We start from the raw sequence: 26,594 nt of genomic DNA, 5'->3' as shown, positions 1-26,594 counted from the left end.
CCATCCCAGTTATGGGATTTCTGTCAGTCCATGATGCGACACGTGAATGCGTGCATTGCATCCCATGGAGGCCACTTTGAACATCTGTTGCAGAATGTATGCAATGCACCTCTGTACTTTGTTCCAAGACAATCTGTTGTGCGTACACCATCCGTTTCCAGATGTGTTCATAGGATCTTTTTCCCTCCATTCACAGTCAGGAAGCCATCTCTGCAGTTTGTCGGATTTGTTAATGTTCATCTTATGTGTGTGAACCACTCAAGTCTTATTTCATGTCCCAGGAGAGGTATCCAAAAGTTAGAAAGAACCAAAATTTCTGCTACTGAAGGAGATGAACTAGAACAGCTTAAAGAAAGAAAGGAAAATAAATAAAAAAATAAATAAATCAGCAACACCAAATGTAACACATTTCAAATTTCAGTTGGTTCTTAAATGTTAATTGATTTAGAAAAGGTGTTTTCACTCAAATTATGAACTGTTACAAATTTATTTTATGACACTTTTGTAATCTATTTACAAATCATTCCATTCATTAACATTGAAAATTCTGTATCTTTGAATGATGTTTTAAAAAGTCTGGAAATTCCTGAGATAGTATATTCAGGTTCAACGATTCAGGTAAATGAAGATGAATTATTTGATGAGTTAGGATATGTGAACAAAACTGTTTCTAGAAAACTTTAATGCACAAAGAATAAAGTGGATACTGATAAAATATTGTGTGATGTATTCCACATACTTAAAATGTATGTATTTCATGTCCATAAATATAGATGTCCTTTTGAGTTTTGCTCTTCTGTACCAATTACAAATGCTGTTGCAGAAGTCTCTTCAGCTGTTACCTCCCTTTGGATTGATATAAGGAATCACTATACTATCAAAACAATTGCAATCGCAATCATTAAACCTCATTTTCAATACTTCAGCTGTACACATCAAAAAATGTTTTGCATCATCCTGGTTCCCAGAACTCCTGAAGACAGATGTTGACTGTGGATACTGTATCACAGAGACAGTCCCTTTGACTGTTCAGAGATGTCACTAAACACGCCCAAAGATGTAAACAACCACGCATGAGCAGCACCTATTAGATGGAAGGAGTCCAACAGCCAATCATTTCCAGTCATTCCACCAGAAAGGAGGTATTCACATAGCTCCAAGCACTATGGGACTTAACATCTGAGGTCATCAGTCCCCTAGACTTAGAACTACTTAAACCTAACTAACCTAAGGACATCAAATGCCAAAGACAGATGTCTATTTCTGTATATGAAGGTTTTCATTTGTTTCATTAAAGCAGTGCTGACCTACTCTAAGCATCCTACTTTTTCCCATTTTTTTAAATTTGTATTTCTCAGGAATGCTCCATTTTTTACATAAAAAACCTGGTCACCCCAAATTATCAGTAAATTTAGTTACCAATCCATCTTTTAAACTTCAGCTCCAAATGTAGTGGTGCCCCATACTTTTACTAGTTGGTAACTTAATTTACCTGACACTTTTGAATGATTTATGAGATGTTCTAAACTGTAAGACTAAATCGTGCATCAGTCATTTCGTACTCTATAAACTCATCATAATTGTGTTCTGCCTGAGCTGTTAGTGATAGAGACTGTGTGTTGTTTCAGAGAAAAACTTAACATTTGAGAAGACTTTAGGAAAAGTGAGATGCCTTCCAATGACCTGTTGGATAGGAGTTTCCATAGTACTGATGGTTCAATAGAAAAGAGGGGTGACATGGAGAAAACAAATTTGTAAAATTAAGTAACCTTTAATAGTTTATGTATTGGTAGTTTGTAAATACTTCTTAAGATAGTTCTTACCTCATATGTTTATGTAATGAACTTCGTTGGTAGTACTTACCAATATAGTCCAACACAAACACATGCAGACATTAAAATTATTCTAAAACATACCTGTTCTGGTATGTGTATACCATGAGAAACTATCATAATTTTTGTGTGTGATACTTCGGGTGTGCATGTAAAGAAGCAGAATGGGATGACTTACCACTTTGGAGACAGGCCACTTTAAATAATGACATAAATGCCCAGTTTTCTAGGCCCAATATTATTCAAAGCATTACTGGTACATATGTAACTGATTTATCTCTAAGAGTAATATGTACTAAAAATGAACCAAGTTCCAGTATCTATTTTTCATGTTTACTTTAGCTTCTTGATACATTATGAATTTTAAAACAATAATTACAAAGTATAACTACTCACGCACGAAAAAAGTTCAAGTGAGTTATTGAGCAATTTATTCCGCTTGAGCTCCCACAATTTCTTGCTCATGCAATGAAGACTTATCTGTGGCAAAGTTGCCTACCAAGTACACGCACGAAATTATGTCAATGCAATCATTGGCTCAGCCATTTGAGAAAGGAGCTGTTATGTTCACTAATGTTTCTTTCAAACTAATTCTACAAATTGACAACAGAAGGCAGGACTAGTCAAGGGGCAGGTAGCAAGATATCTGTACATTGTTCTCACACAAAATGAGTCCAGTTTTCGAGTGACAGGTGGCTCGCGCATCAAGAAAATCATGGCCCAACCTGTACTCAGGTGCAGTCTTTTTAACACAAAGTTTTGGCCTAGCTATGCTAGGATTTGGTCTGCAGTGTTAACAAAACTGTGATTCTGACTATATCGAAGTACCTGATACTGTCTTGCAATGTTTACACGATGTAGTACAAACATGAGCATGCACTCCAACAGTGAGTACAATATATTGATGTAATTAGAATACCGGGAACACAGCTATGGTGAAATACAATAAAAATGCAATGCAATATAGCTACTATCTGAGAATAAGTGAAAAATTTAAACAACTGTTGAAACCTGTTCTTACAAAATTCATACACAGAATCCTTACTGTAATTATTGTTCAGCCAAGTATAAGGTTGCAGGATTCATGTTAGTATCAAAAATCAACCTGTATTTAAAAAGTTGAGATTTTTAAATTAAACATAATTTAATAGAACTGACTGACTCAGTGTGTCGATCCTGGCATCACAAGGAGTCCAGACTTTTGTTACAGGTGGATGTAAATGTTATGAGGAGATACATACCTCATTTACAAACTTCAACAAACAGCAAATTCAGTATCCAGTTTTAGAGACACGGAATGTCACTACATTTTATGGGGATACTCAAGAATGGGTCACCCAAGTGTCCTATATGCAAACTCTTATCTACATAAGATACATTTTCCCAATAAAATGCTGGCTAACATTTGCCTTTCCTACTACCAAAGTTATAAATATTTCGTATTGCTTTGCAGCATTATGCCTATATACTTAATCAACATGGCTGTGTCAAAGAGCACAACACTGATACTTTATCAGAACATTAAGGGATCTTTTCCACTACTCACTCATTTTTTTTAGTCATCACACCAAACAGATTCTAAATCACTGTATCTTTCTACGTGTACTTAACAGTGATACTTTCCTGATTACTGCAGAAACATCAGCAAAAAGTAACAGACTGCAGCTGATGCTCTGTCAGATCATTGAGTATACAGAGAACAAACGTGGTCCTATCACATGTTCCTCGGGACACTCCCTAAAATATCCTTATGCCTGACACACACACACACACACACACACACACACACACACACACACACACGATGTAATGGCTTCTGTTATTTAAGAAGTCTTCAAAGCCACTCCCTTATCTGGGAACCTACTCCATATATTTAGACACTCATCAACAGTCTGCAGTGGAGCAGTATCTGGAAATCTGACACCATGGGATCAGCCTGTTGTCCTTCACACATGGTTTGCAGGATATCACGTGAGAAAAAGGCAATCTGAGTTTACATGAGAGACGCTTTCTAAATTTGTGCTGATTTGTGGACAGAAGCTTTTCTGTCTAAAGAAAATAATTATATGCAACCTTAGAATTTATTCCAGAATTATGCAACAAATCCATGTTCTTTTACACTTTTCTTACACAGGAAATGCCTGCAATTTTTCCCAGACACCTAGGACTTCACACTGGATGGGAGGTTTGTGAATACATGCAAGCTAAGTAGAGGGGCCAATGCCATAAGAGTACTTGCTGTAAAACAAGATTGTAATTCCATCTTAAGTGGCAACTTCTTTGTTTTCAGTTGCTTCTCTGCACCAGGGATGCCTATTACTATGTCATCAATACAGTTGTTTGTGTGATGGTTGAACAATGTTATGTCTGTAGAATCCTCCTGTGTTAAATATTTCTTAGACGCAATATGTACAAACTTCAGCATGCATTTTGCTGTTGTTTACTGCCACTCCAGAATAGTCACATAGATTGTCCATCTACTACCTCTTGTACTTGAGTGCTACAGATGAAATGAACACAGTCATCATATCAGCTAGCCCAACAACACTAGTTGTACTTATCAGCTGTAATGTCTGTGTGGCAAAGTTGCCAACAAATAAAGAATACTAAACTGAAGTCCTTGTTATGGACACACGTGAAAAGACAATCTAACATACATCATTTTTAAGAAAACCATCTTCTTGTTGTGAACTGTGCTACAGATTACTGACAATTTCATAAGGTAAGTAATGCTGAGAAAGTAAGTACCCATTACTGAAAAGAACCATTCAGATAATTGTCCATTTGTGTTATAGTTGTAATTTCTGAAGGTTTCCTCACCTGACAAACTCAACTTTCATCATGTTTTTCTGGTGAAAATATAGAAGATACAGATGTTTCTCATGTCTGAAATGTCTTATGATGATAATTAAATGCATGAAATAATTACACAGTCTTAACTCTAAATGAAGGCACAAAATTGCCGAGAAAAGCATGCAGACAATATTTGAGGAACTCTGAAATAAAGACTTCTACAGGGTTTACATAAGAGACTTTATTCAATTGCCAATTTCCACAAATCAGCTCTCAAAATCTGAAGAAACATGAAAGTACATATTCTGTATAAAGTAAATATGTACCAAATTAAAGACTAAAATGATTCAGCTGCCCAATTTTGCTTCATCTCGAAGAAATGAGGCACAAAGCTTTTCTAAATCATCTAAACTGAGATTTAAAATAGATTTGTAGAAATATATCATGAATTCTCTAGTAATTTTAGAAGAGTCACTTTCATTATAATACTGCCGCAAATATCTGTACATTGCATCCTTTAGGACAGTGCAGTCTGCCTCACCCTCCCTCGCCTTCACAACAGCTACTTTTGCTTCATCCTTCATTCCATACACAGAAAGCGGAAAGTCATCTGTAACAAAAAAGAACACATTTCAAACAACAAGAAGTTCCAGGCAACTGGAAAAAAACTGCAAGCATTTCCTGTATACAAGAAAGCTGGAAGAAAATTGGTGTGTTGCATAATTCTTTAAGACATTCTAAGCTGGAATACAATAAATTTGCTTGAGACAGAATACTGACTTGGTTTGGTGGTGACAAATACAAACATCTACAAAAAAGTTTAGTATGCTAATTGAAGAATCACTGGATATGGGTCTGATGCCTGTGTGTGATCAAAAACTAATGAATTTTCACCAAGAAGACAGTAGACAGGAAGCAATTGAAGGGTAGCAGTTTTAAGGGCACAGGGGAAAGAAGTGCCACAGTAAACAGGCACAAAGATGATGATCAGTATCTGAACAAAAGCAGTAATCATGACATCTTGGGTTGTTGGGTGTTCTGCCGGATATCAGCGTCATACTTGCATGTTATTTCGGAACCATAGCTTGTTATCGTCATCAGGTGCGACCTCAAACTACTCGAGTGGACCTGGTCCAGTATTTATGCCTGTGGCCCTCCTCCTTACCCAGGCACTCCCTCTGCAGTCTGCGCCCACTCACTGTGATCTTCTGGAGCATTGCTGTTCCCTTTTCCGTCCGCTGCAGTCCTGGGTGTTCTCTTTGCAGTCAGCACCTGCCAGACACACTCCTGGGTGTTCTATCTTCAGTCTTGAGTGTTTGTAATCCCCAGGCATTCCCGCAGTGGTCCTCTCCCACTCACTGTGATCTGCTGGAGCGTTGCCATTCCATTTTTGGTCCATAACACCTGACAACCCAAGATGTCATTAGAGCGCCGGGAAAGTCTGCAGAATTACACCAGGCTCATTGTGATTTTCTTCCTGACAGTGAAATAAGGTTTTGTAACTTTGTAATTTACTTATTGAGCCTATCCTGAATATCATGATGTTGGACCTACCACAAACTGCACTGACAAAAACGGGTACCATATATGTTCACAGGTTTGACTTTTACACAAACCATACCAGAAGCAATTGCAACACACACCATCACACAAATACAGTGTGGAATAAGAATTTTTTTTTTTTTTTTTTTACCAAAGCAAAACCTTCACATAGGAAACTACATTAAACTAAGAGGAAATGAATGTAAGGAGGGTAATGCAAGGAGCATTCACTGAATTACAAGATGAAATTTTGTCCAACGATCTGAGGAAGAACCCTAAGCAGCTTGGACCTTATGTAAAGTCAGTAAATATGTTTAAATTATCTAGACACTCACTCATTTATCAGACTAGTACTGAATTGGATGATGACATGGGGAAATACAAAATAATTTTGTTTTTCCTTAATGTATAGCTCTGGAATATCTTAATATTGTTTCTCTCCGTCACCACACAAATAATTAAATGTGTGTTGACAGAAAACAAAATCAAGCAAAATTGCTCAACAGAGGAAAGACAACTGGAGCTAATGGTACACTTATGATCCAATATCAGGGTTTGCACAATATGCATGCATGTGGCCCCAGACTTGGCCTGTCTTGGCACTACTTGGCCCTTTTCAGAAGTACTCAGGGATGGGAGACATTTCATTCAGCAATGCAGTGTGGTATTTCAGTTGATTCACTATGTCAGCTCTATTTAGCCTTCATTATTTATTCATAATATAAAGGAAGTTCACAGTTCCAGTGGCTGATTGCACAAAAAAGGCTGTCTAGTGACCTGCCACCACAAACCTTTCAAAACGAACACCAATGACAGAAGAGATGGATGCAAGTTCTTAATATTTACTATCCAGTCACACAGTCATGGGTACCACAAATTAGTTATGGAACGATACTACAACACAGTACAGAAAGAATTTATAGATTTAGTTAACAACAAAAGAGCAAAACATTACGATGCTCAATATATGATTTGTGCAGGATTCACTGTTCTATACACCAAGAAGTACTTTGTGCTAAATTTGCAGGCATAGAGGATGTGCTAAAACTGGTGGAGTGAACAGTAAATGTTATGAAGTTGCATGCACTATTACACTACCTGTTGCAATAGTTTGACAAAAATTGAATGATGACTGTGGAGCCCTTACATATTTTGCAAACAATGTTTGTTATGTCAAGGGGCATGCCTGCAACAATACTTAAATTTAAAAGCCACTATTGTTGAATTACTACTGGAAAACAGAAAAGCAGGAAAAAAATTAGAACCTCTGGAATAGACTGCTGATCTCAAATTTTAACTAGACTGGACTGTACCAAGTCTAAAATTAGACACTGCAAGGTCAAAAACAACTTATTTCCGATTTGACGGGGATGCATTTAAAAAGAAAATCTAATTGTGGAAGCGACAAATCCCGACAAAAACAGTATCTATTTACATAAACTCAATGGCATTAAAAAGAACATGATTTTGAAGAACTGTGGCATTCAAAGAATTACCAGATTAGTTTTCTAAACATTTTGAGTGCTCTGCCAATCATATCTGTTTCTGATCTGTTTTCGAGACCATTTGCCATTACAGGACACTGTGCATGAGCAAACATAACTGGTATATCTGGAACTTACAGGGCTTGCCCGCAAAGTAATGCATCATTTCTCTCTCTCTCTCTCTCTCTCTCTCTCTCTCTCTCTCTCTCTCTCTCTCTCTCTTGTTCGGATGGGTTCAGTGACTTAAAATTCTTCCCAAGTACAACTCTTCCACATCAATACATTTTTGCCAGCAAAACATCCATGCATTATGAGCTTTCTGGAACACCTCAATCTGAATGCTCTTCACTGAAGCCATCAAAGTACCTTGCACATTGTCCACTGACTTAAGATGCTTTCCTTTGAGGTCCCTTTACAGCCGAGCAAACAATAAAAAGTCCTCTGGGGACAGGATGGGACTGTAGGGTGGCTGTAGTACTGTTGCCACACTGATACTAGTCAGGTCACAGAAGACAAAAAGTGGTGAGAGCAAGAACACTGTTTTAGTGCAATTTCCAAGATTCGTAGAACTTCTTTCTGACACAAGCACCCCTGTGATTCAGTCTCTGGTGCACTACCTTGTAAAACTGAGCATCGACAGCCTGGTTCATGTTCAGAGAGTTGTTTGACTTCTTCACACAATTCCACTTGGTGCCATGTATGCACATCTGCCAAAAGTCTCGGCACAAGTTTTGCACGAACCTTTCAAATGGTCAAGTCTTCAGATACAATCTTGGGAAAAAGCATTTTCAGCACGTCCAAAATTTCTAGCACCAAGCAAACACTCAGTCTATGATCTGAATTCAGTAACTGGCACACATGAGGCACATGGTCATCCATTTTCTATGTTGTGTGTGCTGCACAGACCTCATCAGTGACCACCTCTAAACATCTTGTGCCACCTGTCTGACTGACCCGTACAGCCAATCATCGCCAAAGGTTTTCTTAAGCATTCGAAAAGTTTCCAGCGGCATCTTGTTGAGCTTCACATAAAACTTTATTGCACGGCATTGCTCTAAAGATTTATCCATCATACATTCAACATTACCATTATGTAGAAGCAGAAGAAGTCATCCTAAACCACACAGGCAATTGAGTGACTTACCACTCAAAAACTCAGGGTCCCTCCCACCCTCCCCAACTGGCCCAAGAACTCTAACATATAATCACGTCACAAAAAATTGTATCATTACTTTCTGGACACAACCTCTAATTCTCATTTAACAGAAATACTTTAAGGTTAAAACTGTACAGGAGTTCTATGTAGTTTTCCTCGGGAAGGGGTTCCACATTTCCATAACGTGGCTGCAAACATGATACAATATTTCAGTTGACCTATATGCATTAAAGGCTTTCTTGGTTATCAAACTAAATGAGTAACAATTACACAGAAACTTCAGTGATGAAAAACTGCAGAATTCTTTGCCTCGGTCTGTACACCAACAGTTTGTACCAGATCAAAATGTTATTACATCTTCAGCAGGCCAAAAACAATAGTGAACATTTATTCTGTTTGTGATGTAAGTGGTTTAGAATTATGAAACAAAGCTGCAAGCAAGCAGTTCAGTTTTCCTAGTGAGCTGCATTGCCACCTAAATATGGCACATTCACAGTTTCCACCTCTTCCTGCGTTGACATCGTGCGTGGTAGTGGGGAAGTGTGCAGCCAGGCAACAGTGCTCCAAATGCATGCGAGAGTATTGCGTACATGCAGAATTCTTGGCTGTCCCCGATATGAATCATGCAGAAGAACATATCGACTTATAACAATAGTTTAGCATAAATTACTGGAGAAAAACTGTTCTAAGCAATCAGAAAAAGCCACATATCGTTTCAATTTCGAAGAAGGGCCATCAACTAGTTGTGTACAGCTGGAGGCCAACATCAATGACATCACTCTTGGCAGAACCTATGGGGATTTTTTGAACACTGATCTTTTTAAACTTTTCTCCCTTTCTCATTCTGCCCATTCACAAAAGTGAAACCAGTAGACCAGTAGACAACAGCACCCAAGTTGATGCCATCTCCTTAAATTTCCAGAATGTGTACAATACAGTTTTGAATATCAGCTAGTGAATAAAATACAAACTCGTAGACTATTGCATCAGCTTTGAGATTGGATTGAAGACCACCTATTTTTTTTAAAATAATGATATACTGAACAGACAGATTGTGAGATGTGAAAGTAACTTCAGGCACACTGTAGATGAATGTTAGGCACAGTGCAATAAAAAAGATGTGGCACAGGTGTGGAAGCAGGGTGGTGAACATGTGGCATGGAGAGGACATGGGCAATGTACATTAAAGCTGCACTGATGAGAGACAAGACAGTCCTGCAACCAAATACTGGCACAGATGCCATCTGGACCAGACCCAGAATGTGTACAATACAGAATTTAATATTTTGTGACACTTAGATGTTGAGCAGCAAAGAAGATACTGGATCCTTGCATTATAATTGAAAAATAAGAAAAATAACATTAAATAGTGTACTGAACATTCCAGAATATTTACAGGATGTCTCAAAAGTGTTTCTACATTGTATTAGAGAAAGTGAAGGACACAATTCGGAGTAAAGCAACGTACTATGGCCCCATGAGAACTTATTTACCAATTTATATGAACCGTGGAACCTGTGTAACTGTCAGTGGGGTGGACAATAAACACACAAAAGTAACGATGCATGCACGATTGGCGTATGTTACGGAAACCAATCATTCTTTTTTAAATGTGTTGTCATTCACATATGAAGTAAGTATATTTGTAATAATGGAGATGGGTGAAATTTCATAGCAGTTATTTTGGACAAGCTTTTTACCACCACCACCTTAATTTACCATATAAATTACATTGTTAAGTGTGATGTTTAAGGTTTCTTTCCATTCAGTGACAGGTAAGAGGGACACCTTTGAACAAATTTAAAGGAATCAGTGTCAATGAATCTGTTTACAAACAAGCAACAATACTCAGTACCAAAGTTTTTAAGAGGACAAAAATCAGAAAAATCTATTTGGTTATTTAACATAAAAAATTAGGAACTACAAACACCAAACTGCGTTACAACCCTCTGTAAGTTGATGTTATAATTCTAAGTACTCACATTTTACACAACATTACTCTGATTTGTGATGGGATAATTTCCATGTCTGTGTGTCAACACCACAATACGAGGGCTATGCTGAAAGTTTTTAGCAGACTGTAAGGAAAAAAAAAATGCAAGAAAAACGTTTACAACTTTTCAAAACACTTTCCATTAGCATGTATACATTTTTTTTCCATTCTCTGAAAGCACTTAGAAAATGTGTCCGTCCAAGATTCTTTTGGGATGTCACTTAGTGCACTCTAGTATGCTGCAATGGCCTCTTCATCCGATGAAAACCGCTGCCCTTTAATTTTTTCCTTAGTCTTAGGGAACAGAAGGAAGTCACAGCGGGCCAGGTCAGGTGAGTATGGGGGATGGGCTAACACACCCACTTTTTCCTTCTCCACAAAATCCATCGTTCTGGCAGCCCTGTACGCAGATGCATTGTCGTGATGCAGCAGAAGGTGCCCACTCTTGGACTATGGATGCTGTGACTTCCATGTGGCGATGACTTTTGGAAGACAATCGTTCACGTACCATTCAGCATTGACTGTACAACATGTGTCCAAGGTCACAGAGGTGAGATGCCTGATCTTTGTGAAAAAAGTTGCCACCATCTCTTTTCCAAAGCTCTGATGTCGTTGAACTTTTGCGGGTGATTCCTCCCCTGGGAAGCACCACACAGAAGACTGTCTCTTCATTTCAGGGTCATAATGGTAGATCTACATTTCATCACCTGTGACGATATTGTAGGGACTTCCCTCCATTGAATTTTTCGAGCATGAAGTGACACCAGTCCACTCGCCTCCTTTTGGCTTTCTGTCAGGGAATGTGGCACCCAACGGGCACATCTCTTAGTAAGGCCTAAGTGACTATGAACAATGGTCTGCGCTGCTGTTGATCCAATATTTAGGGTCCCTTCAATGTCGAAAAATGTATGATGTGGATCTTCTTTGATCATTTTCTTCACAGCATCATCAATGTTTTCAGGAGTCACAGCTGTTGCTGGCCGACCGGGACGAAGTTCATGTTCAATTGACTGCCGACCCCTCGAAAACTCGCGAAACCAATTTCCAACTGTGGCCCTTGAAGGGGAAGCTTCACCAAAAACACGCAGCAAAGAAGAATGGCATTCTTCAGCTCTTAAACCCTCTTTATAATCTTAAAAAAATCATGGCACGAAAGTCACAGCACGACAGCTCAATCCTGCACCGTCTCTGACTCAACACTGCCTGTGCTTTCTTACCGTGCTGTGGGGGGATGACAGCTAGCCAGGGGCTGTGCGCGCACGTCCCAAGGTCGAAAAACATCGCTCTTTCGAATGAAAACAATCCCATTGTCCTTCGCCTTACGGTTTACAGGCTGCTAAAAACTTTTGGCAAAGCCCTTGTACAACATTAAAATGAACAATTAAGGCAACAGCCATCTCCAAGATACATTAAAGTCTTGCCTTTCGACATACTTCCAGAAACATCCTCATTTACTTTCAGAACAGCTATTGAGTTTACTAAGCACTCAGACGCACAAAATTTTATTTGCAACAATGTTCCAGATGATGGCTTACATACTTATGACAAGCACTGAGGTAAAATGAATACGAAGTCTTTCGCGACGGAGTCCTTGCAGTCAGTTTTACCCCTGACGAAGATGACGGAGGTAGTCATCGAAAGCTTGGGATTTTATCCAAATTTGACGCGGCAAGTAAACCGAGAACTTTTTATGCACTGAGGTAAAATGTTTCTGATTACCAATTTTCTCAGATAAACTTGTTTTATGCTTTCAGTTAGGTATGACACAAATTCACAAGTGGTAGCCAGCATTAAGTTCATTCTCATTATCTGTCAAACTGCACAGTTCTACATCTGGTCCAATACTGGAGACTGGGATGCCTCCACCACACATCAATTTAAAACACCACTCATGGCTGCAAACTGACTTGGTGCAGTTGACGAAGGGATGTGCTGCCGCCATGCCACTCTTGTGTGTGATGTCCCATTTGTTAAGAGGGCAGCCCTTAACCAGGGCCATGACTGCCACACGTCCACGCCATGCCACTCTTGTGTGCATTGGACCTTATAGGGGCATACTGCTTGAATATAAATTCACTATCAACTGGGTAATGTCTGAAGCTCCATTAGGCTGTTCACTGATAATGAGGATGTATACAGGGAACACCACAAAGTTTTAGTTATAGGCAGGAAACTCTCCAGAGGACCAACACTTAGTACAGAGACTGGCACTCATTTTCCCTAATTACACTATGCAAGACAAGAACAGAGAGAACCGTGAACAAAAGGTCAGAACTAACAGCATCTCCTAGCATGCACTTCTCAACTATTTTTTAAGCACAGATCTAACACTGTATTTTTTTCATTTTGCCCAGTATCAGAGTGGTTATTTTTAGCAACGCCTGCACTTATTATCATAATTACTATGGCTGATGCTGCAGGTGTGTCCAACACCACCCTAATGTCCAGAGTTGCAAACATGGTTGGTCTTACGATTTTATATAATTTGACTTTCATCTCTAGAAATGCTCCGTGTAAGGGAAGAAAAGTTACACCACACACCTGATCTCATATTACACTGTCAGTTCTGAAGACCACATCTAGAAAAACATTTGATGTCAAACGAACCTCCAGGTTGCTAATAGCTTAACATTTTTAATTTTAGTACAAGCGACTTATGGGATTACATACTTTTCAACAAAATGTTTTAGAAATTCTGAACAGAGCAGGAAGTTCTACTGGCAACAAACAGTAACTAAGGAAATGTTAAGAATGGGGGGGGGGGCGCACACTGAGTATGAATGCAAAGAATAGTTAGAAGACCTTGAAGAATCAAGAGTTTCCAAACACTCAGACAACACTGAAATGTTTTCCTTCAAAAGTAATGATAAAGTATACACAGCATCACATTATTACTTTATCATCACTATTACAATGTAAGATCTGTCCCGAAACAGTACTATTAATTATGTGATGCAAGCAGATTTCTCCACTTTGTGGTATCAATGGGAGCACTTCCCCACACTTTACTTCTCACAGAATGGAAACTTTGAGCTGGGAGAAGGCATTGCAGTTAAGAACTTAAAGCTGTTCACAGAACTGTAGAGGTCAGCTGCCTGAAGTGTTCCGGAGGCAAATTTGCACTTGACTGTGCCCACTTGCAGAGATTGGGGTATGGAAATATTGTCACATTAAAAGCACAAGGAAAACTAAGTTAAAAGGGAGGGTAGAACATTCACTTCACAAGATGAGAGGGACTCAACCTTAGCGAGGACAAAGGTAGACAAAGATGTCTGCCTGTCTTTCCTTTCTAACATCCCCTAAACTATCCCTCTCTCCTCCCCTGGGAAGGACCTATTAGTTACAAAATCTAAATGATTTGTCTAACGGCAGTTCTATAAATTTTGCCTCCTTGAAACCAAGTACTGGCCAGAAATTCTGTCTCAAATTATGATATTTCCTTTGATACGTTATCCTCCTCCTTTCAAGTATTTTATTATCCCGGCCCAGTTCCCTGCAATCAATAGTTTCACAAAGGCTGCAGTATTCTAAGCTTAAGAAGGGCCCATTGTAATTTGGGATAGCACTAAATGTAGTTCACACTGTTGCACTCACATATTGATAATTACACTGTCAAGACAATCCTCAGAAACTGTAACACAATGTGTCACATTGCTTGCAGTGCAGCTACCAGACAGAGCTCACGAGATGCCACTGACAACATGACATGACTACATTGTGCAAGGAAACAGATTAAGCATTTCTTTAACTGAGGCACTTATTTATCATTTGTGTATTGCTGAATTGTTAATTCTTTTTATTAATACCACTGAGTTTTAACACTCACTTCTCAGTTTAGCAGATTTCAGTGTTTGTTTAAATTCATTTCAGATCATATCACAGGCACAGGCCAATAAAAATAAATTAAGAGCACATAATTAGCAACTGCATCATTGCACATGCTCAAACTGGAGCCCCAAAATTATAAACAAACACTAGGGCCTCATTCTAAAAGACAAATACTAGCTCCTCCCGCTCCCCTCGCTAAATACTTGCATGTTACAATAGCTGTAATGAATACTGACATGCCTAGAAAGAACCATAAAGAGTGAAAAATGTGATAAGCTGACAAACTTGCCATTTGTTTGTGATGAAGGAATGAAAGTGAAGCCACACAAAAAACAGGAAAATTATCTTTTCTTAACAGTGCAGTAAGTAACACTATAAATGTCAGATACAAACATTAGTTAGAAGAGTGTGCCATAGTGGAACTTAATCCAGATACCTGCTTTTCATAGTATGTTACCTATTTCACCATTTGAGCATACTGTTCATGAAAAGCTGGTCTTTGGGTTCGAGTTCCAGTCTGTCACAAGGTTTTAATTTGCTAAAAAAATTATGTTTGAAGGTCAGTCATTTAAGAGGACATGTTTTTCTATAAAAAGCTTTGGAACTAACAGAACAGGATGGCAAGTCAGTAACTAAATAAGCTACATGTTGTATCAGCAATGTAATCTTGCTAACTACACTGTGTTATGTTATACTGAATGAATGTTTTGATATAAATATTATACTGAAATTTATTATTACATAATGGCAAGACAGCTTACAAAATCAGATTTTGAAGTTTAAGTCATTTCCCAGGGCAGATGGGGACTGCACATAACTGATTGGTTGCGAACTGTACATTAAAACAGAACTTCTGACAATGGAAAATTAAGGAGTCTGGATCTAGACAAGTTGAAAGAATCAGAGGTAGTTGCAGAGAAAAAAAAGTAGGCGACGTGGGTCAAATAGGAGAATACAGTAGAAGACAAAAGGATAGCTTTGAGAGATTAAACAGTGAAGGTAGCAGAGGATCAAAAAGGTAAAAAGACAAGGCTTACTATAAAACTTTGGATAACTCACTGATTTAAGAAGAAAATACAAAAATGTAACATATGAAGCACATCAAATGTAATACAGACAACTAGAAAAATGAGTGACAGGAAATGCAAAATGGCTAAACAGGAGTAACTAGAGGACAAATGCAAGACTACAGAAGTATGCAGATCTAAGGGAAAGGTAGGTACTGCCTATAGGACTATTAAAGAGAAGTTTGGAGAAAAGAAAAGCTGCTATATTAATACCAACATCTCAAATGGAAAACCAGTGCTAGGCAAAGACAGAAAAGTTAAAAGGGGAAAGTAATATATAGAGGAGCTATACAAGGGAAATGAACGTTGAGGCAATATTGTAAAAGGGGAAGGGGAAGTATATAAAGATGACATTGAAGATATGATACTGTAATTCGGTTTTGCTTTGCTTTAGAGCACAAAAAACAGCTGGGGTCATAGGCACCTAAGTCAAGACTATAGAAGGCGAAGACAGAAGAGTTAAGAATGACTGTCAGTCCCAACTGACATAATAGAAGACAGCCAAAAACAGGAATGTGGCAAAAGGGCTAAAATAGACACCATACAGAAACATAGGTCCAAAACCAAAAATTGAATGGCCTTCACCATATCGCTTTGGCAGATAAAAAGTAAGACACTGTCGCCAATCCGTGCATCATTTACTGACATGGCCGATAACTCAGACCACAAACCCAAGCAGGACTGTAAAAGGTTAAAAAAATGGACATTCCATCAGGAAGTGGCAGACAGTTGAAACTTGAGTGCAATGTGTACAAAGTGATGGGGTAGTGCCACTTAGCAAATGACAATGGCTAAAAAGGCAATGTCCAATACACGGCAGAGTTAAAATAACCTCCTACTGGCGGGAGGGCCGAGAGGTGGTCATCCAAGCCCCTGGGAGAGGCTTAATAAGCCGGAGCTTATTCCTGTGAAGGGAGAACCATTGGCGATGCCAAAGGGACACCACCTCCTGACAGACAACAAAACAGAGATCATCAGAAGGAATATGGGTACTCGTGGGCTGAGATACAAGAACTTCAGCTTTGGCATAAGTGTCAGCAGCCTCGTTTCCAGATGGATCGACATGACCAGGAACCCACAGAAACATCACACTGGCTCCACCAACAGTGAGCAGTTGACAGTTTTCCTGGACCCGTTGCACTAATGGATGGGCAGAGTGCAGCACGCACACACTTTGAAGGGCACTGAGAGTGAGCAGATGGCAGACCCACAAAAGCTGTGTCGCCGGATTTACTCCATGGCCTGATACAAGGCAAAGAGCTTGGCTGAAAATACTGAGGAGTGTGCCGGAAACTGATATCAAACGACACGGGTGCCAATGACGAAGGCACAACTGACCCCACGGTCAGACCGAGAGCCATCAGTGTATACAAAGGTACTAAAGCGAAGTTCCATGCAAAGGTTGTGAAATTGAAAGCGATAGACCGAGGCTGGAGTAGTGCCCTTAGGAAGAGAATGAAGGCCAAGGTTAACACAGGCCACTCCACGAAGCCAAGGTGGCGAAGGGTTCACACCCACCGGAAAACTGCAGGTAGTGTAAAGTTAAGCCACCGTAACCAGTGCCAAAAGTGGACTCCAGGAGGTAACAGAGAAGGAGGAGGAGCCCCATACTAACGATCAAAGAAATCATCAAAGAATGAAGTGCAGGATGGGTGGCCACGCATGGCAGACAAACGGCACGCATACCTGCTGAGGAGAAAGTCACGGCGGTAGGACAAGGATAGTTCAGCAGCATCAGCATACAGACCCACAACCGGGCTAGTGTGAAAGGCGCCCATGGCCAAATGAATGCCACAATGGTGGATAGTGTTGAGATGGCGTAAGAGGGATGGGCGTGTAGATGCATAAACAAAGCACCCATAGATGCTTTTCGAACAGACAAGGGACTGGTACAAATAGAGGAGGGTGGTTCAATCGACACCCCATGAAGTACCATTGAGGACACGTAGGACACTAAGGAACCACGTACAGCGGGCTGCCAGGTACACGGGAGGACCAACAGAGCTTCCTATCGAGCATGAGCTCCAGGAAATTTGTAGTTTCAACAAACGGAAGGGCAACAGGCCCATGCTGTAAAGATCGTGTGAGAAACCACTTGCATCGCCAGAAATTCATACAGATAGTTTTGTCAGTGGAAAAGCGAAAGCCACTGAGACAGGTCCGTGGAGAACTGCAACAGATGGCAAAATAATCAACAAAAATGGGGCTGGAGATGCCCGGCGGGAGACTGGCCATAAGGTTGATGGCAATAGCAAAGAGGATGACACTCAGGACGGAATCCTGAGGCACACTGTTTTCACGGATGAAGGTGTCCGACAAGGCAGAACCCACACGCACCTTGAAAACTCAATCTGGTAAAAATGCCTGAAGGAAACAGGGCAGGCAGCTACGGAAGACATATGTGAAAGAGTACGGAGGATACATGGGTGGATAAAGTAACAAGATGGTCACTGCAGAACGCCTCGCTCAAAATCCACATTGGCATTCATCAGTGAAGTGCGAGACTCAAGCCACCATACCAGCCGGGCAAGAATCATATGTTCCATCACACTGCAAACACAGCTGGTAAGAGAGGTGGGACGGCAGCTAGAAGGAAAGTTTTTGTCTTTACCGGACTTAGGTATGGCTGTGACGGTAGATTCACACCAGTGTCCAGGAAATGTGCCCTCTGCCCAGATGAGGTCGTATATGTTAAGCAGAAATAGCTTGCCTGCAAGAGAAAGTGTTGTGGCGTAGCAAGAGCCACGCCACTCGGAGGTAGCCGAAAGGCACGCGATGTAATGCAGACGGGCGTGAATTCTGGAACAGGATAACTATTGAATGGTAGCAAGAAAAGTACGTAGTTGCTTTATACTTAACTTTTATTCTCTGATGAATACAGCGTTCTTCTTGAGACATTTATACTATAACTCTCAAAGTAGGTAAGGCTAATGGCGCCTTGCTAGGTCGTAGTCATGTGCTTAGCTGAAGGCTATTCTAACTGTCTCTCGGCAAATGAGAGGAAGGCCTCGTACGTCTAGTCGCTAGCAATGTCGTCCGTACAACTGGGGCGAGTGCTAGTCCGTCTTTCTAGACCTGCCATGTGGTGGCGCTAGGTCTGCAAGTACTGATGGCGGCGACACGCGGGTCCGACACGTACTAATGGACCGCGGCCGATTTAAGCTACCACCTAGCAAGTGTGGTGTCTGGCGGTGACACCACAGAAAGGTGCTGCAACATCTGAATGTGGATGGCATATGGTTCTGGGGTAGAGGATTGGGATGAACTGAGAGCATGATCGAGCTCCCTCATAGTGAAGGTAGCACTTACGATTTGGAGAAGAGAAGGGTGTTGCTGATGCCGCCTCCTCATTTCCAATCGAGGAATGGAAGGTGTTGGAGATAGTAATAGGGTCCACAAGGATATTGTCTGCTACTGTCAGGCCGGAAATTGGGGAATGGATCTTGGTCTCAGAGAACCGTCGGAGTTTGGCCCACACTACAGAGGAAGGGGTGGAACTGTTAAAAGAACTAGTGAATGAAATACAGCTAGCTCTTTTGCTTTCCCAAAGAATGCGACAACACTTTGCTCGCATTTGTTTATAATGAATGCAGTTTGCCATTTTAGGAAATGTGGAGAACACGTCTCTGTGTGTGAATTGCATTGCGGCATGCCTCAGTCCACCAAGGGACTGGAACATGGCATGGTAAAGAGGAAGTGCGAGGAATGGAACGTTGTGCAGCAGTAAGGGTAACATTCATGAGTTATTTCACCTGGTCATCACAACTGGGGAAATAATGTTGTTCAAAGGTTGCCAGGGAGGAGTAAAGCTGCCAGTCATCCTTAGTAAGCTGCCATTTAGGCGTGCACGTGGATGGGGTACGAGTCAGTTAATGGGTAGCACACATGAAATGCTCACTCGAGTAGGTGTCAGGAAGAAAAGACCACTCACGACAATGGGCAACATGGGCAGTGCAGAAGAATAGGTCCAAATGGGAATAGGTATGCAACGAGTTGGGAAGGAAAGTGTGTGCTCCAGTGTTAAGACAGAAGAGGTTAAGTTTGTTAAGAAGGTCACCCAGGGGGCACCCCTCTGACAGGTCCTGGGAGAACGCCAAAGGGGATGACGCACATTAAAGTCACAAAGTAGCAAAAATGGGGAGGTAGCTGCTCAATAAACTGAAGGAAGTCTGCCCTGGTGACATTGAATGATGGAGGTACATAAATCATACAGAGCGAGAAAGTGAGGCGGGGAAGGAAAAGGCGGACTGCAACAGCTTAAAGACACGTCGTCAGGGAGATGGATTGACTGTGATTGTCATCCCATATGAGCAGCACGACGTCCCCATGAAATGGAATGCCGACCTCAGGGGAAAGGTCAAAACAGATCGGTAAGTAATATGAAAGCTCAAAGCGGTCGTAAGGGCGCAATTTCATTTCCTGAAGGCAGCCATAAATCCTCCTTGGGGGACAAAGGGCCACAAACGTTCCATTGGAGGACAGTCATGAGGAGGAAGAGATGTAGGGGTGTTAACTTGGCAGCCGGTGTAGAGTCACCACTACAGGGCACAGAAGCACAAGGATCCTGCTCCATGGGATCCACAGAAGCATCAGCTTGTTGGTGCGGTCGGTCTGTAGAGTTCAACGCTGAGAAACTGTTGGTGGTGTGCAATGGCGAGAGAGGCCGGCCGGGTTAAGGTATCACGTGGCAACACAGTCAAAGAGGATCTTCAAGTTGACAAAGGAGAAGACCATTTGCCTTTGATGGACTTCTTCGAGCCTTTCTCATTAGAGGAAGACTCTGGTGTTGTTTGGCTGGAGGGACGGAGGAATTCTTCATGGGAGTACTACTCCTGCCCTTTCCAGCCTACCAGTTGTGTAGCTGGTGGCTTTCCCACTTGAGCCAAAAGTTCGACGGATTGTTGCACAGCAGGACGGGGGGAATGGTGATGCTACCTTGACACTGGGTGATTTCACAACCTCAGGGCCGAATTTGAGGTCGCATGTCTGCATGACCACATCCTTCATGGAGTGAGGGGTAAGAAGAACAGAACTATAGATGCCAAACGAAACAATGCAGGGTTTTCGACTAGACAGTATCTTGCGAGCTACTGGGTAAGGCACTTTTTCCTTTCCCCGAATCTCTTTTGACACCACGCTCATCAAGATACACGGGACAATCCCAAAAGGAGGTCGCATGGCCGCCATTGCAGTTGATATAGCGGGGAGAAGAAGGCGGACAATCACCCTCGTGCGCATCCCTACTACAGGTGACAAATTTGGCTGGGTGTTGGCAAGACATTGTAGCGTGCTTGAAACGATGACACTGGTAGCAGTGAATCGGGTTCGGTATATAAGGCTGGACTGTGATTATGTCATAGCCTGCTTTGATCTTTCACCAAAGCACCACTCTATCAAAGGTGAGGAAAAGAGTGAGGGTGGGCACTAAGAAGGACTCTACCTTTTTCATTACATGATGGATGACACTGACACCCTGATCAGAGAGGTAAGATTGGATTTCGGCCTCGGCTAGATCGTCATGGAGCCTGGTATAAATGACACCACAGGAAGAATGCAAAGTTCTATGGGCCTCAACACGAACAGGGTAGCCGTGGAAATGTGAAGCAGCAAGCAGTTGTGCTTGAAAATCAGAAGTAGCCTCCAAAAGCAAAGTGCCATTCCGTAAAGAAGAGCACGATTTCACAGGGCCGGCAATTACAACAAAACCTTTCTGAATAATGAACGGATTTACTGTGTTGAATGACTGACCATCTTCAATATGTGAGACCACGAAGAACTGTGGTGCAGTTTTAAGGGTCTTCGAACCATTAGCCTCATTACATTTATGTTTTGTAGACATTGATTGGAAACATGATTGACTCACCACGAGGAAATCCCCATGATTGCCAGCGTCTCCGATGGTGTGCCCCTTCCAACTGAAGGTCAGCCAAGGCGCACCTGCCTTAGGTGATTGTTCACACCTCTGGTCACAGCACCTGAACACCTGACAGAGGGACCAATCGGCAATTTGTGAAGGTCGCAGCTCAGGCGATCACCCCTCCCTGTGCCTGGCCTGTACCAGGCGATATGTGCAGACCCTGCCACTCAACCCAAGGCTGGAAATTATGCATTCCACAGTCACCAGTTATGCATCAAATGCATAGGACAGCCTTCAGGAGCGCACAGGGAGGACGAAGAAAAACAGGAACCTCAAACACTGAAGCAAAAGAACAAGAGGAGAAGAGAGAGAAAGGAAAAGGGAGCGAAAAACAAAGGTGAGACGGTTCTTACGTCAGCGGAAGACAATGCAGAACATTCCTAATAACATTCCAGATATGTTCCTGAAGTGGAGGGGAAAAAGAACAGCAAGAGGATGGGCATGCAGCAGAAAAGGGAAAAAATGCTGCAAAGGCTGGAGTCCCGTGGTAGCCAAACATGAACCCACGAAAGAGTGGAGAGCCCCTGGGGGGATCATATTGTGAGAAAACACACAGCATCGAAGTCTAAACCATTCCACCTTGTGTGCATGATATATGAGACAGGCAAAAATACTGCCAGACCTAAAGAAGAATGTAATAATTCCAATTCCAAAGAAACCAAGTGCTGACGTGTGAACTTTATGTAACTATCAACTTCATAACTCATGGTTTCAAAATACAATTATTTACGGAAAAATGGTGCAACTGGTAGCAACTGACCACTGGAGCAATGTAAGAACACGTGACAATAATGACCCAAGGATTATCTTACATGATATGTTAATGGAAGGTAAATCAATGTTCACAGCATTTGTAGATTTACAGAAAGCTTATGATAATGTTGAATCAGCTATAGTCTTTGGAATTTTGCAGCCACCAGGAATAAAATACTGGGACGAAAAGGTTATACATAGCTTGTAAAGAAATCAGATTGCAGTCAGAGGACGTGAAAGGGAAGCTAGAGTTGAGAAGGGAGTGAGACAGGGTTGCAGCCTGTCCACAGTTTTCTTCAATCTCTATGTTCAGCAAGCAGTGAAGGAAATGAAATAAAAATTTGGAGAACAAATTCCAGTTCACGAAGAAGAAATAGAAACTGTGATGTTTGCTGATGATACTATAATTAACTCAGCAAATGGCTGAAGACCAGTGGAACAGAATGGATATTGTTGTGAGAAAGAGGTTATAAGGAGGGCATCAACAAAATTAAAACAAGGGTAATGGAATATAGTGTAATTAAATCAGGTGATACTGAAGGAATTGGATTATGAAATGAGAGAGAAAGTAGCAGACAAGTTCTGCTATTTGAACAGCAAATTAACTGACGGCCACAGTAGAGAGCATATAAAATGCACACTGACTATAGAAAGGAACTTATTTCTGAAGGAGGAATTTGTTAACGTTGAAGACAAACATAGGTGACAAGAAATCTTTTCTGAAGGTATTTAGTGTAGCCAGGTATGGAAGTCAAACACTGACAGTAAAAAGTTCTGACAAAAAGGGAATACAATCTTTTGACATGTGGTGCTCTTTAAGAATGATGAAGATTAGATGGGCAGATCATATGACTAATGAGGAGGTACTGAATCAAATGGGGGGGGGGGGGGGGATGAAGTAATTTGTGGCACAACCTGACAAAGGAGGGATGGCTAAATGGTCATCAGGAATAGTCAATTTGGTTTTGGAGGAAAGTAAAGGGGGGGGGGGGGGTATAAATATCAGAGGGAGGACAAGGCAGGACTACAGCAAGCAGGTTCAAATAAATGCAGCCTGCAGTAATCAGAGAAAATAAGTTTGCTCAAGATAAACTAGCATGGAGAGCAGTAAATTTCCTTTACTTTGTGTCTATGGTCACAAATTTTTTTTGATCAGACTATCAGTTTCAGTCTAAGTTTCATAAAAACATGTCCTAATATACTGGAGCCATTATGGCATCATCAAATGCTAAACACAAAATCAGCGCCAGCATTGTCAAATGTATATACTATTACTTATATAGAAGAGTCATCTTGTCAGCAGCATTACTGTTCAAAACAAACTTGTGCTGTATCAAATCAGTCTTGTGACTAAAGACAACAGCAAAAACAATGTTACAGTACAGTAGTCCCTAAATGCCAAATTCCCGGCACTCCACTGAAGCGTTTCTTCAGAAAACCTACTGATACTCGACTGTCATGTAACATGTGGCTTGGGGGCTCTGGTGTGCTTAGATTACATTTCTTCAGGTTCAGGGTTCAAATTCCAGTCAGTCCTAATCTTTTTATCCGTCACTTATACCTCTTTATCACCTCTTGCAAGTTTTGTTAATTTGAAAACAGCCGAACTTTTCCACGATTATGAACCCACATTAAACCATAGGTCCTCCTATAACTGGCTGTGCAAGTCAGTCCAGTGATCGGAGCAAGGAAAGAGTATACTGCCTTCAATGCAGCAATGCCTAATGAAGCACTGTGTTCAAACCAACGTATCTGCTGAGAACTTTACTTTTTTTTTAACCACTGAACTTTAATCCTGTGAAGTATTAGACTTCCTTACACCTAAAGCATAGGTATGCCATCTGTGTAAGCAAGCACTCTAAGCTGTTTTCATTTGATACATAGCTACATTAGCCTAAGAATTATATTATCACTTTAAAATGCATACCATAACATACTTCTGCTGATCTGTGAAGGATGTTACAAAATACCTCCTCACTTATTCACCAAATTTCTATATGACTATTGATACATCATACTGGGGTACACATGTCATTTAAGTGTCATAGAAAAAGTCTATACATGCTCCAACAAAATTTGGTATGGAAGCTCCTTTAAGCTCATCCAGTGCACATGCTTTATTGATCTACACCCTTAATTTCAGGATGAGACCTGATAAACATGGTGGTCAAGAAATGTCATAATTGTGAGAAATTAGGCAAACACTAAATATAATGCTAAAAGAATTCATTGAAACTTTAGAACAGTAAAGCTGTATTATTGGAACCATATTCAGTTGCCTCCCAGAGGACGTTGGCTGACAAAATCCAAGATTAAGATCAAATTTTACAACAGCAAGAGCTTCATCTATCATGATTTTCTAACAACAGGAGGTGGGGAAGACAAACACCATGTCACTGACTGTAACTTGTAATTTAGAGCGCACTGTTAGCACCAGGTCTCATCATCTGTAATTATGCAGATATCGAACAACATATGATCACAGTGCTTTAAGTGATTCTACGAGAAGTGTTTGCTGGTCGTTGACAACAGCTTTACAACTGATATCAAAAGTGTGTTGTAGCTAATGGTGATTACTTTGGAAGCCAGTAAGAGCAGTTTGTTTGTAACTCTTGTTTCTTTCATTTTTTTTTTCCTGAGACCATTCAACAAGAGTTTCAGGTGCACAATGTATGGGCAATAACAGAAGTTTTGGTTGTTAACCACGTAATTGGCAAAACACTTTTTCAGTCATACTGAGAATCACATCATCAGTCAACACGTCCAGAAATTGTTCTAAAAATGTTACAAATCTTTTGTAATCTTGAGTCTTCAGTTGCTAAACCTCAGCCATAATGTAAGGGCAATAATGAAGCGGTAACCTCTGACAGTTATCACACACACACACACACACACACACACACACACACACACACACACACACACACACAGCGGACATGCTTATGAGCTGCCTAATATTTAGTAGTGTCCAATGTCCTATACTTTCATGATACTTTCTAATGTTCTGATTGATGGATGACCCTTTGTCAGATTTTACCCCTGAACTGTTTCTCTGAAGTTTTTCACCCACAACAAAATTTTGTCACAGGATGGAACATGTTCTCTTCAACACATCCCGAAGTGCTGGGCAAATTGATTTAAAAGAAAAGTTTCCAGAAGAAATGCATGGTGCTTATTAGCAACAGCACTATGGCCGTGAAAATGGCATCAAATAGGCAACAGTTACAATGTTGTGACAGACTTTTGCTAAATCTTGTATTAATCTGTAGACGAAATGTTTTTTGACTTGATGCAAATTGCTCTATTTCACTCAGTGATCCTGTTTGGAAAATTAGCAGCTCTTTTCTTTTCGAACTATGTTTGCCTATTTTGTCTTCCTAATAAATTCTTCAAATTTGAACATCACACTATGTATGCATGCATGCATGTAAATAACAATATCTAATCCAGTAACACCTACCTAAAATGAGAGGCATTAACTAGTAAGATAAAGCACAGTGTCCTTAAGGAAGCACCCTAGCATTTACGTGACATGGTTTAGAAGAAATAGCACACCTACATGCATTGAAATCATGTGCACTCTTGACAGTATTCCCATATTAAAGTAATCTGATGAAAAAAGTTTACATGTAAGCAAAAAGCACAAAGCTCTTATAGGGCCCCCAAACCACATATATGTTAGCCTTAGGATCACAGTTAACAGCAACCTATAGCTGAAGAGTGGGTAAAGGCACAGACACAGAAAATATGCTTTCTCCAGCTATAAATCAAAGACAAAAATCGGGAAACTATCTGAAATGATTTTTCAGAGATTCTAATACCGAGCCTGCTGGAATCTTCCCACCCGTATTTTTCACTATAATTGTCAAATAATGAAACATAGCAGAATCTCTCGACTGTGAAACAGTTCATCTAACAGTTCACTGGTGTAAATTAATCGACACTTTTCACTTGCTTTGAAAAGCTACCATTCTGCATGCACAATTACAAAGATTTTTACTTCTTTCATGTATTTATGTTTACTTACCAAATATTGCGACACCCCTGAAAATTATCCTCTGATTAGCAGCTGGTATGCCACTGGTTTCAGAAATAGCTTGTTTAAGGGATTGAAGAGTTGCATCTGCAGCAACCTGCAACAGATAATACAAAGATGAATGAGTGGCATGGGTAACTTGTTATGAAAAAATTAAAATCCCTTACATTGTTAACAGGCATTTCCGAATTTT

General features: G+C 40.6%; 1 protein-coding gene across 1 annotated transcript in view; it reads right to left on the bottom strand.

Moving 5' to 3' along the window:
• Window positions 1-4,841: 4,841 nt before the first annotated feature.
• Window positions 4,842-26,594, bottom strand: part of LOC126183690 (uncharacterized) — a 41,222-nt gene continuing 19,469 nt past the window's right edge. The window contains exons 2-3 of the mRNA XM_049925870.1: window positions 26,393-26,498; window positions 4,842-5,235 (exon numbers count right to left, since the gene is read on the bottom strand). Coding sequence (XP_049781827.1) covers window positions 4,973-5,235; window positions 26,393-26,498 — 369 coding nt within the window. The 3' untranslated portion in view covers window positions 4,842-4,972. The remainder of the gene's footprint in view (window positions 5,236-26,392; window positions 26,499-26,594) is intronic.

Source organism: Schistocerca cancellata, chromosome 4 (genome assembly GCF_023864275.1).
Source record: "Schistocerca cancellata isolate TAMUIC-IGC-003103 chromosome 4, iqSchCanc2.1, whole genome shotgun sequence".
Classification (NCBI taxonomy): domain Eukaryota; kingdom Metazoa; phylum Arthropoda; class Insecta; order Orthoptera; family Acrididae; genus Schistocerca; species Schistocerca cancellata.
The sequence above is the reverse complement of the archived record's forward strand: the minus strand, read 5'-3'. Positions and strand labels throughout refer to the sequence as shown.